At 33.5% G+C, this 12716-nt stretch overlaps 2 protein-coding genes across 2 annotated transcripts; both read left to right on the forward strand.

Moving 5' to 3' along the window:
• Nucleotides 1–119: 119 nt before the first annotated feature.
• LOC122584684 (40S ribosomal protein S10-1-like) lies at nucleotides 120–2664 on the forward strand. Its single transcript, XM_043756731.1, has 5 exons — nucleotides 120–219; nucleotides 307–355; nucleotides 453–720; nucleotides 819–957; nucleotides 2457–2664. Exons 1-5 carry the CDS (start codon nucleotides 217–219, stop codon nucleotides 2520–2522), a joined length of 525 nt encoding a protein of 174 aa, XP_043612666.1. The 5' UTR covers nucleotides 120–216; the 3' UTR covers nucleotides 2523–2664.
• A 6162-nt stretch (nucleotides 2665–8826) lies between these two features.
• LOC122588022 (glutaminyl-peptide cyclotransferase-like) lies at nucleotides 8827–11055 on the forward strand. The gene is made up of 11 exons (XM_043760170.1): nucleotides 8827–8982; nucleotides 9072–9128; nucleotides 9258–9293; nucleotides 9389–9453; nucleotides 9696–9759; nucleotides 9865–9982; nucleotides 10105–10202; nucleotides 10319–10389; nucleotides 10483–10510; nucleotides 10615–10666; nucleotides 10937–11055. Exons 1-11 carry the CDS (start codon nucleotides 8827–8829, stop codon nucleotides 11053–11055), a joined length of 864 nt encoding a protein of 287 aa, XP_043616105.1.
• Nucleotides 11056–12716: the final 1661 nt, after the last annotated feature.

Below are 12716 nucleotides of genomic sequence, written 5' to 3' on the forward strand. Positions count from 1 at the left end.
TGTGTTGGTATCAAAACTTATGGATAAACAAACAAATTATTTCAATGTAAACGAAAAGCCCAATAATACCAAATCATAAGAAAGCCCAATCTAAAAATGGGCTTCCTCTTTCGCAACCCAAAATCAACAATACGGTTTTTGTAGGGTTTGAAATACTCTGTTGCTGACCCATAACCGATATTCCTCCTCCGCCGTTTGCCACCACCACCACCAACCATGGTAAGATTAATCTCCACTCATTTCTATTCTAACCCACATTCATTTTTCTTCCATTTTACTTACATTCTATGCATATATATTTTTCAGATCATCCCTGACAAAAATCGCAAGGCCATTTCCAAGTACCTCTTTCAAGGTATCTATCTATCTATCTATCTATACATATATGTATGTATCTATCTTTATTATTTATAAAAAATACAATAATCTTGTTTATTGATGTATGAGTGTAGAGGGTGTATGTTTTGCAAAGAAAGACTACAACTTGGCAAAACACCCAGAAATAGATGTCCCAAATTTGCAAGTAATTAAGCTCATGCAAAGCTTTAAGTCAAAGGAATATGTCAAAGAAACATTTGCATGGATGCATTACTATTGGTTTCTTACTAATGATGGCATTGAGTTTTTGAGAACTTATTTGAACCTTCCTTCCGACATTGTCCCTGCTACTCTTAAGAAGTCTGCTAAGCCCCTTGGTCGCCCCTCCGGTGCCCCCCCTCGGTAATAATTGAAAATGTTTTTTTTTAGTATATAATTTGGTTAAGGTTTAATGATGTTTGAGGGTTTAATTGGTGTGGTTCACTGGTTTGTGATTTTAGCGGTCCGCCGAGATTTGATGGAGATAGGCCGAGGTTTGGTGATAGGGATGGATATAGAGGTGGGCCGAGAGGGCCTCCCGGTGAATTTGGTGGCGAAAAGGGTGGTGCTCCTGCTGATTACCAGCCTGCTTTTAACAGGGTAAGTTTTTTTTTAATATGATAGATATTGTTTCATGTGTTACTTGTTCTGTTTTTGCTTCTTGATTTGATGCATATGATATTTGTGTGGAAGACGCTTTTAGAATAAGAATTTAGGATACTTCAAAAAGGCGGTTTAGGAAGATTTTAGTTTAAACCAAGGTTGTAAATATTGCTTTCGGTATCGTATCGGCCGACCCCCGATATGCGATATATCGGATATGTCGGGGATATATCGGATACCCTATTTTTGGTTTTGTCAATTTTTTTTTTACTGATATTGACCGAAATGGCCGATATTGACCGATAAGTGCCGATATTGACCGACATTTGACCAAAACGAGAAGTTCACCCGATAACCTATATTTCGTATCAGTTGAAGGCCCGATATATCACCGATATATCGGCCGATATGGCCGATATTTGCAACACTGGTATAAACTGAAAAAGGCGGCTTAGGAAGATTTTAGTTGTTTGAACATATTCAAATTTTTTTGATTGAGTTTGTTTGTAATGTATATACAGTGCCTTCATTTTCTTAAGAAACTTCATAGTGTTGATGCTATGTTTAAGGTTGGTTTGGCTTTAAAGATGTCTGCTTATTAAAAAAGCATTTGATACAAAGCAATGTTTTGTGCATTGGACATTTTCAACCTTGGATAGTTTGGTGCAAGGCTTACAATGTTTATGATTATTTTCTGAGATTTGTTTTCCTTGCTGAATAGTTATAACCTCTTAATGAAACCTTGTTTGCTAACTTCAAATAAAGTTACAAAAATATAGCAACATTGCCATGCCGTCACTTTTTTTGAGCTATTGCATCTGTTCTAACAGATAAAGTTGTGTATTATATAAAAACACCATGTTGTAATCATTGCAATAATCGCAATAGAATACTATGTGGAGCTCAACAAAAGTGGAGATTGTTATTTGTTATTGATTCAGCTCAAGTGGTTGTGGGCACATAATTTTTTGTTTTTGGCATCTAGACAATAACTAACTTTGATCCTCCTATAACTTTTGGACCTACATTTTTTGGGTGTTGTGTATTATCTGATTAAGGCAAGGATTGTAATTGTTACAAGACAAATTTAGTTAAAATGTTACAACCTGAAGAAATTAACAATGAAATAGCTGTGAATCTGCAATTACTTGTGATAAGGCTAGCATCTTTGACTAGATATACACATATTGTTAACAACATATTTCACTTTACTAGCAATAAAAGAGATTTCGTAGGATACCATGAAGATCTTCCTTTGTTTTGAAAGCCTCAAAATTGAAAGTAAATTGTCTTTGCATGGAATGTCATCTTTAAATGCCTGGATAATAATAAAATTTCTATTCAATAATTCAAATGAGATGAATCTTTATTAGAGGAGCGTAAACTATGTTTGTAGTGAAATTTGCTTTGAGAGTCGCTAATTTTTAAACCTATGGTTTTCTGTATCGATATGAGAGTTTTTGCATCTTTAACCTATGGTTTTCAAAAATTTGCAGGGTGCTGGTGGAAGACCCAGTTTTGGCCGTGGAGGAGGTGGTGCACCCCCCAGCTCAAGCTCTTAAATATTCTTGCAGTTTTTGCAGATTTTAGCCGAACTTAAAACTATAAATTAGTTTTTTTTTAATGTCGTTATAACTTTCTATTGTAATTGCACCGAGTGTTATAATTTTACAATTTTGACAATTTATGGATTCCATTTTCCCATGTGATAATCTTTTAAGTTCTAATTTTTGATCTCCGTGTGGTAAACTATATTGTTTTTCCTGTTATGACTTCTGGCCTTTATAGTTTAATTAGTGAAGGCAGTTTTATGACTTTTGGCCGTTATAGTTTAATTCTACAATTTTGTCAATTTATGGATATCTGTTTTAACTTTTAAGCCTTGGGTCCTTGCTTATAAGGTCATCCCCATGCATCCCAATCACCAAGGACGATCGACATTATTGGCATAGAGCATTCTTTGCCCTGTGTCCTCTGAATTAGTCCTCATGTGGACTCTTGCAGACGCTCCATTGTGGGGTAGCATGTGGATCGGCTACAGTTTTTTTCTTTATTTTATTTTATTTTTTTTATATGTGTAGTGTATATGTATGTATATTTGTGTGTGTGAGATAAGTTATAAAATAATTGATGATGTGGCGAAGAAGTTCTAGGAAGCTTTTCTTATAGGCATGGAGAGTCCTGAGGAGAATTCTGAATGGTGTGATACTGACTTAACAGTGAAGAAGTCCTGAGGATGCTTCACTTATTCCCGTGACTTTTCATCTCTAGTTAAACTTGCTGGTCATTTATGGTATTGGCCATATCTCTCTGCATTCAAGATAATGTAGATCTTAAAATGCTTAAAAACCCATGTGTCCTATAAACGTTTTCGAGTACTGTTAGACCGGAGGAACCGGTTAGGTATTTTTAATAGTTACTTAAAAAATATTTTATAAAATCGTTATTATACTTATTACAAACTTTAAAGAAAAGACCAAAATACATTTACAATATACTAAAAAGATAATATCAAATAACTATAATAAAAGAACATGTAAAATATCAAATAGCTATGATAAAAGAACATATAAATTTGAAAGTTCACAAAACTGAAAATAACATGAAAGTATAAACACGATCATAAATATTACTAAAAGAATAGTTCAAAAACAAAACAAAACTGAACCGGAAAAAGGCCGGCAATAGAGTAACGCCGGGTTCACAATTGTTAAAAACCGGGCTTAAAAAACAAGACACCTCTCCGAGAAAATGGCAATATCGCACATATACATTAAATTGAGTGTCAAATAAACTCTTAATGAAAAGTGAGTGACAAATTTACAAATTAATCCTTTTTAACCATTAATTAACTACTGTGAGTACTTAGTGAAATATTTATTTAAAAACTAAATTTTATGTGAAAACTAGAAAATTAGTCAAAATACATTGTGATCTGAATTTAACACAATGTGTTTTTATTGTGTAATCTAAAATACGTTGTGTTAAGTTTAAATCACAGTATGTTTTTGATAACGTTGTAAATCAGAAAATTGTTCAAACACACTGTGATATGAACTTAACACAATGTGTTTTTGAAAAACATATTAAAAATACACTGTGTTAAATTCAGATCACATTGTGTTTGACAGTTTTTTAGTTTCATGAAAATTTTAGTTTTCAAATGATTAAAACCCCTTAATTAATAAGTTAACTTGATGGAGTAAAACGTATCTATACTCTATATTAAAGAAAATACTCCCCATGTTAAAAGTTACATGGAGGGAAATGTCTAAAATGCCCTCCTATGTAATATTTACACCTACAAGGCTACAACCGTTTAAAATATTTTCACATACACTATTCTCTTAACATTAATAATTAAATTACACTATCAATCTTTTATTTTTTCTAAAATATCTCCATTAACCTTTTAAATCAAATACTTTTATATTAATTATTTACGGCACTCGACGTCGCATCCACCACCAACACTCGCCTCCACCACCACACCGTCGCCGTCACGACTACCTCCGCATCGCGCGGATACAATGCTAGTAAAATCAAACATATATTTATGACGGCCAAAAATATTGAAAAAAATCGGGTACGGTACGTATACTTTCCTTATCAATACGAGTTACTCATATATCTCCTTAATCATTTTATTAAATTTATTTACTAATTTAATACGTGTGCAACTAGTAACAAATTGTTTCCTGTATGCTACGTATGCTAGCTACTCGTTGATTAGGGTTCGAATTACATATATATTGTTGTCATTGCTTTTTAGAAATTATATTCGATCGACTGCTTCAAAGTAACAATAATGGATGTTCTTCCTCTTAACTTTTACGCTTCGGCCACCACATCTTCTAATTTGTTCTCCAGTTTTGATGATCGTGACTTGCCATTCAAGAAAAGGTAATATATGTAACAATGACGAACTTTTTTTTTTTGAATAGCAATTTATTAAGATTATACACAAATTTACGGGTTAACGTATTACATACAAAAGAGTGATTTTTAAACACAGACGACTTCCTTGGACTTGGTTTTCTTCTATATTCCATATATAAACAAACTACCCCTTCCCAAATTAAACACTCTACCTTTAAAATCCCTATTTACCCTTTTAATTTACACTACCACCAAACCCTTTATTCCTATATCTATATCTATACTATATTAATAAACAAACTAACCTTAATTTTTAACACATTCCTAACTCACCCACTAAATCTATCCAATATATTCTTAAAATATTTTACACCCATATTTTTCCAAACTATCTATCTCATTTATTAATTAATTTAAATATTTCCACCTAATATCTCTATTATATTTTTAATAAAGTTATTTACAAAATATACATCTCTTAACCATAAAATAACTACATTACCATTTACATCTATTACTTTAAGATTGATAATCACATCATTAACACCACCGCCACTAGCACCGCCCGTTGCCGCCACCGCCGCATTGCGCGGGTACCCATCTCATATATAAATATGTGTACGTACGTACGTCTAAATTAGGTATATAATTGTTGTTTGTTGCTATGAGTATATATTTATAGATATGCTGTAATATATTATTGATTATAATCAAGAAGCTAGCTATTTTTATTAGTAAGCTTGAATGGTTAACTTAATTAATTAATTAGCTCTCAATAAATTAATGATGATGATTCTTTATATGATCTCAGGAAGAGGAGACTTACTATTCTGGAAAGGTTCAAGAATTATATTTAAATAAGTTAATGGAGAATTTAGCCTATCAAGAAGTAGGTTTAACTACAACGGAAGACAAAGAAAAGGAAGACACCAAAAAAGGTTAAGCATGGGTTGGTAGTGATCAGGAACGAGGCAATTGAGAGGTTGGAGAGGTTCGTCTCTAGTGACATGAATGGTTTGGACATGAAGTTGGTGATTCAAAAAAGTTTATATGAAAGTGATTTGAAACCAAGCTTGAACAGGTTAAACATGCCGATAAAGCAACTACAGACTCAAGAATTCTTGAAGAGTGATGAGAAACTAATGCTTGATAATGGAGAAGAGATTGAGGTTCAATTGGTTGGTCCAACCCTAAAAGTGTACAATGAAACTATAATGTTGAAAAAGTGGCGCCAGAATTGCAGCTATAATTATGTGTTGATTAGAAACTGGAAGCGTTTTGTGCTTTGTGATAACAATGTCGCTTGAGTAGGGGTTCACCATCCCCGTGTGTACTCAAATAAATTTGATTAGTTGATGGATTATTTGTTCATTATAGTTCACTGGGGCATATGAGTGATGAGTGCATATCATATCAGTTGCTAAATATAATATTCTTTATTCATTGCTAGAATGATGATGTGCCGACCTCGTTATAACTTGCACATTGTTCTTTTTGTATTTCATATGCTGTTCAATTCATTAACCATATATGTACATGTTACTTCTAATATAAGGATTTTTCAAAACTAAACATGGTTTAGACGAAGAAAAAGTTTATACATAAAAATAACCATTGGCTAAAATTCTAAAAATAACTATTAAAATACTCTGAGGTCAATCCTTCTATTAAGGGATTGGCAAAAGTGTTAAAATTAGATTCTACATTATTTAAGTGAGGAAGGGGGTGTAAAAATCCATCAAATATATAGATAAATACGTTATATATGGACTAGTATATAAACAAACTAATATATAAGCACTTAATATCGGGTTCAATCCTTACTCTTTGTAAAACTGAGGGTCTTTTTTAGCTTAGGTGGATATCCAAAGCAACTTCTCTAACATAGTAAGGTAGGAGTACTATTTACATCTGAATCTCCTCATAGACAATAATGGTTACTATTTATTTTTTACTTTTAAACAAACTAATTTCACTAGTATCGAATTTTGATGGTTATCAAGATCGATATCAGTATGGTACTGAGAAAACTTCAAAAACACCGCGGTAAGTAATTTTGGAACCGGTACCAAGACTCGGATGATCGCATGCCCATCCCTAGATTAACGTGGATGCCAACCCGATCTAAAAGCAGATGTCAAAATTTTTTTGCATACGATGGTGGTTGAAACCAATTTTGATTACGTAAGGAATTTATAATATAACTAAAAGAGAAAGTTGGGGTACACTTGGCACCCCTAATCTCTTTTTTAATCCTTTATTTTTTTAATATTTATTTAATAAATGGCCGACCTTTAATAAAAAAATCTTATAAAAAAATAAGACCACATTAACTCACCTTGAAGATCTTAAGCCAACACATGATAACCATCATCTACGACTCCGTATTGTTCATGTATGGACTGTTTCATAATGGAACACCCCGAAAAAAGAACATCAAAGAATTAGCACTCTTGAATTAGCTTTGACTAAAAGAACATCAAAAGCTGTCATCAAGATCAATTTACTATATATATATATATATATATATATATATATATATATATAAATTTATGAAACAGGAACTTACCCATCAAGAATTAGTAAGCTTTGATTAATATATTTTGAAACTATCCGTCCATTGAATGAGCCTGAGTACTAGTAAGGAAATAAAGTGATATCTTCATAAAAAAGAAATGATTGTCTAATACTATTTGGATTGAGTTAGAGATTATATATATATATGATAGAAATCAAATGAGAAAGTACCTTAAGGAGAGAAGGGTGAGAAGGTTCGTTTTTGATTTTTTTTAATTTGTTTTAAAAACTTTTTTCCTTTTTTCCACTTTTTTCATTCTCTCTTTAATTAACTTATTTTATATAAAAATTTTAAAAATATTTTTTTTTCAAGGGCGTAGCCCGTAAGCTATAGGCGAAGCCTTTCGGCTTATGGCGGAGCCATAATTGCTAAGGGCTAAGCCTATTAGGTAGATCACCCCATCACCGATCACCCCCTATGACCTATCACCCTCTATGACCTATCACTCCTACTAGCTACTCCTTATGAATATCCTTAAGGGCGAAGCCTGTACCGTATCCTTACATGTATAACTCACTAACTCGGGTTAGAAATTTTTTATTTTTATTTATTTTTTAAAATTTTTTTATGGATTGAATTAATTAAAAAAAGAATAAGAAAAGTGAAAAAAATAATAAAAGTTAATAAACAAGCTAAAAAAAAATAGAAAACGAACCTTCTTTCCCTTCTCTCCTTAAGAACCTTCTCTCTGGATCTCTACCTATATATATATATATATATATATATTAGTGTTAATATAGTAAAATTTTTATTTGAAACTAAAATTTGTGTGAAAAATAGAATATTGGCCAAAGATAATGTGATTTGAAACTTAACACAATATGTTTATATATGCACAACCACCACCACCACCACCACTAGCATCATCTCCGGCGACGCCATGGCAGACAGTAAGGGCAACATCCATACCGTATCAAACCACCACACTATCTCTTGAACCACCGCCCATCAAATCCACACCATTCCCTTATACGTCCGGCTTCCAACCTCTTTATAAATTCCTCGAGGCCGGCGACCGAGATGCGCAAAGCCCCCTTGAACGGCGCGACCATTCGATTAAGGGTTTCGCCCGTACCGTATCACAATTTTGATTAAGGTATGTTTAGCCAGTTTTCTGATTTCAACACCAATTTTGATTTTCAAATGATTACATCTCATTCTTTAACTTTGTTAAAAACTTACAAAATGAGTAGTCTTTTGAGTTTTTGAATTCAAAAAATAGGAAAAATGTGAAAGCAATGATATACAAAGGCAATGTAATATTCATTCATTCAAACACGCAAACTGCCCGTCTCTGAATATTTGCTGTTTAGCTGCAAGCACTCCGTGTCCCAGTTTTGATCTTTTTATGGCATTCTCCAGTCACTTTCAATTCTGATCGTCACATTAATTATCGAGCAGAATTAACTATGAGAAATGTAGGAACTCCAAAGAATCCGTTTTCAGTTTTGACACTGATTTCTGTCGTTGCTTTTGCGTGTAACACTCTTGGATCAGATGATGTTCCAATTTACTCCATAAACGTTGTCAATGAGTTCCATCATGATCCGGCTGCTTTCACTGAGGTATATTAGCATAAATTTATAGATGAATGTTAATTAGCATGAAGGTAACCTGTATCTTTTATATATAACTCCTGCTTTCCTATGATCAGGGACTTTTATATGCTGGCAACGATACTCTATTCGAGTCAACGGGACTTAATGGACATGTCAGTTTGCAGATTTCTCGAGTTTTTGGGGTTTTTTTTCTTTTTTCAATAACTAAGCCTGTCTGTTAGATAATTTCATATTTTAATTCGTAGTAAATGGTTGATTGACGCCTTCATTTTTGTTTAAAGTCATCAGTTCGGAAAGTGAATCTGCAGACAGCAAAGGTTCTATGGGCTCTATGATTTCTTTTACTTTGTATGTTTCTTTAGTTGTTAATATCACTCGAATTTTGAAACTATTATTTCTTCGAACTCCCCAGATTGAAGCCCTGCATGAAATGGATGATACTTATTTTGGGGAGGGTTTAACTCTTTTGGGTGAGAGGTCAGTTAACAACAATCTGTTTTTGCAATTTAAACCTGCTTTTTATTCTATGCACCAATCGTATGTTTTTCACATTGTTCGAGCATCTTATCTAAACCATATATTTTTCAGTATCTTCCTATGCAAATATTTCCCTAACTGTTTCGATGCTGTTCCATTTTCTCTGTTTTTCTTACATTTCACATTTTCATGATCATGGCTCTGTATTGCTAATGTAAGATCAAATCAATGTGTTTCCGTAGGTTGTATCAACTAACTTGGTTGAGTAATACAGGTTTCATATACGATCGACATAACTTAAGCAAAGTATGTTCATCTTATTCGACAAACAACTTATGATTTTTTTAATGTTAGTTCAGTAATAATTCACTGTGTACTTCAAGTTATAATACTTGTAAACAATTTTCGCAGTTTGAGATGTTTAGTCATCATATGAAAGACAGCTGGGGACTTGCAACTGATGGGAAAGTGTTGTTTGGAAGTGATGGATCCTCCTCTTTATATCAAATTAACCCTCAAACAATGGAAGGTTTACATTATTCTATTAGACTCTTTATGGTTTCTTAGACTCTTTCCATTTTGTACTCAAATATTTTGATTATTTTAGTCATTCGATTAGTTAAGATGATACCTCCCGATCTGTTTGTGCAGTTATTGCAGAGAAGGTTATCAAATATAAAGACCATGAAGTATATAATCTCAATGAACTAGAGTACATAAACAATGAAGTTTGGGCAAACATTTGGGAAGTAAATATGTTGTTTATAACTTATTCCATTTACCTTTGAGCCTTTTTGTCCATTTAGTCTGAGACTGTGTTACCATCCTTAAATACATTTTAAGTTCAAATATTATGACTTCACAGAGTGACTGCATAGCTAGAATCTTACCAACAGATGGAAATGTGACAGGATGGATTCTCCTTCAGAAATTAAGGTAATTTTCTATTAACCGCCACCTCCTCTCTGCAGGGTTCTTCATTACTCAGTTGAACTAATCAAACATTTACATTAATTTTTCTGAACTTAGCAAGGGATTGATGGATGCTGGTTATAATGTAAGTATATGTACTTTAACTGGTTCTCATTCCACCACTAAGTATGCTTTACTTACTATTTTTTTTTCGGTTTGTATTTATTCACTCAATATACCGAGTTTCAGATAGATGTCTTGAACGGAATAGCTTGGGATGCAGATAACACAAGAATATTTGGTTAGTTTCTTTCATTTAACATCTCAGGTGCCGCCAATATCCTTTAGAAGTAGATGTGTAGTAGTGTGGTACCATAAGTTATCTACTGTTACTCCCAAATGAAATTTTTTACACCAACCCCACTGTTTCTGATTTTGGCTTTACAAATCAGGATCAGTTCTCATTTACAGTACAAGATGATTGAATCCAAGCGTTTTACTTTTTTCTGTCTGCAAAGTTAAATGTATCTATATGATATGAACTACTAATATCATTTGTGATCTGATGCAGTGACCGGAAAACTCTGGCCAAAGCTATATGAGATTAAGCTGCATCCTCGTAGGAAACCTTTGACTTCTTCCATTGAAAAACTATGCTTGCGAGGTCCAGCCGATCCTGCTAGGGAGTAAAATATAATTTATAGATGAAAAGCTTAGTATGTCATGAGGATCATAAGTCACCCAAAAGGTGTGGTAAAACCCTGTTCTAGTTCTCTTAAACCATAAGTCACCCAAATTAATACTGTTAAACCGACCCATATTGTTGACATTTGCCCTTCTGCAGTGATGCATATTGTACATGCCTCATGCAGATAGCCATCACAAAATAATCTCATACACAATAGTTCAATTCTCTCGAAATAGAGACACACATAGCATGGTTAAAGTTCTGACCTTTGTAGTACCCGGCCAAGCTAGTAACAAAACACTCCTGTTGATTGTCATTCAAGAGGATTAGTTGTTGTCGTCCCCAGTTCGATTGAGGACTAGCATATGAATGTATGATCATTTATATTACAGCTGTTTTCTTTCTACTCTCATGACAAATCATGTGTCATGTTGGCACCCGTAATGGCTGAAGAATATAAAAGTATGGTGACCCTCTTTAGCTGTCTGATGTATAACAAACAGGTCGCAGAACAAAAAAAGTTGGTTATGTCCCAAAACTACTTGTCACATTTGACTATTGTGTGTATCTAATTTTCAATCCATCTAATGTTGGTACCAATCTTCTAACTTTTCACGTCTAATGTATCAGATTTCTTATATATAGTAAACTGTTGATGTCGCACCAGTTTTGATATAATGGCAATTTATATGGCTGTCATGATTACGAAAATACCAGTTACATGATGAAGAGGTAATCTGATATATACTATGGCAATGAATTATATAAGTTTGATACATGATAGGTCGATAGCCTGTTTGAAAGTTGGATATACATAATAAAGGCTGGATACATTTCGGTGCACTTATTCCTAACTTCTATCTTTCAACGTTAAGACAAAATAAGCATCAGTGGATCATATTTGGCAGTAAATAGTCTCATTCAGCTTGCAATCCAACTAATCTAGTATTCGATCGCGCATCCTAGATAATAACCAAAATTAACTTTCGTATTGAAAACTTGTTATTTATATTCATATTTTATTTATAGCAAGTAAGCTTCAATCCTTTAACAAACAAGCAGAAAGACTTTGATGAACAGCAACCATGGGTAAGGTTATTAAAGCAGAGAAATTTAGATTGTAATTTCAGATATAAAGTTACATAATTTGGCTTTTAGTACTAAAAGAACAAGCCTGCAACTGAACTGTAACGATAGGGACTGGCTCAGATGGATAATCGCACTTAGTTGATCCATTATCCGGCAAAAACTCACATATTTGAGGTGTCACGTTACTTGACACACTGGATATATCTGTACAATTCCATTGCAATTTCTTCGGCTTCTCACTCAACCCAATAGTAACATTTGAAAGACAAAACCCAGTGAACTGATCACCCTCAATCCCACCCATATTTCCAGCCATTGTAACATTTTGGGAGTGCCTTCGGGTCATAACCAGGATCAGGGTGCTGACCGTAGGCCCCAGTGGTCCAGAAAATGTACTTCATTGTTTGCAGATTCATTCCGTCCACAAAGATGTCTGTAATGTAGGCTTCTCTTCCGGGAGCAGTTTTAATTCTGATCCCAGATTCAGAATTGATAGCGCTGATATCTTCAGCTCTAATGTCTTTTATGCCACCTGACATTTCACTTCCAAGTGCAATCACTTCACTATCAGGTG

The sequence above is a fragment of the Erigeron canadensis genome, chromosome 1, assembly GCF_010389155.1.
Source record: "Erigeron canadensis isolate Cc75 chromosome 1, C_canadensis_v1, whole genome shotgun sequence".
NCBI classification, from domain to species: domain Eukaryota; kingdom Viridiplantae; phylum Streptophyta; class Magnoliopsida; order Asterales; family Asteraceae; genus Erigeron; species Erigeron canadensis.

Excerpts from the sequence above, each read along its gene's own strand:
- LOC122584684 (XM_043756731.1), top strand. Across the intron at positions 356-452 it reads TTCCAAGTACCTCTTTCAAG|AGGGTGTATGTTTTGCAAAG; the intron begins GTATCTATCTAT and ends GTATGAGTGTAG. Across the intron at positions 958-2,456 it reads ACCAGCCTGCTTTTAACAGG|GGTGCTGGTGGAAGACCCAG; the intron begins GTAAGTTTTTTT and ends AAAAATTTGCAG.
- LOC122588022 (XM_043760170.1), top strand. The coding sequence starts at position 8,827 with ATGAGAAATGTAGGAACTCCAAAGAATCCGTTTTCAGTTTTGACACTG. Across the intron at positions 9,983-10,104 it reads TAACCCTCAAACAATGGAAG|TTATTGCAGAGAAGGTTATC; the intron begins GTTTACATTATT and ends CTGTTTGTGCAG. Across the intron at positions 10,511-10,614 it reads TGATGGATGCTGGTTATAAT|ATAGATGTCTTGAACGGAAT; the intron begins GTAAGTATATGT and ends ACCGAGTTTCAG.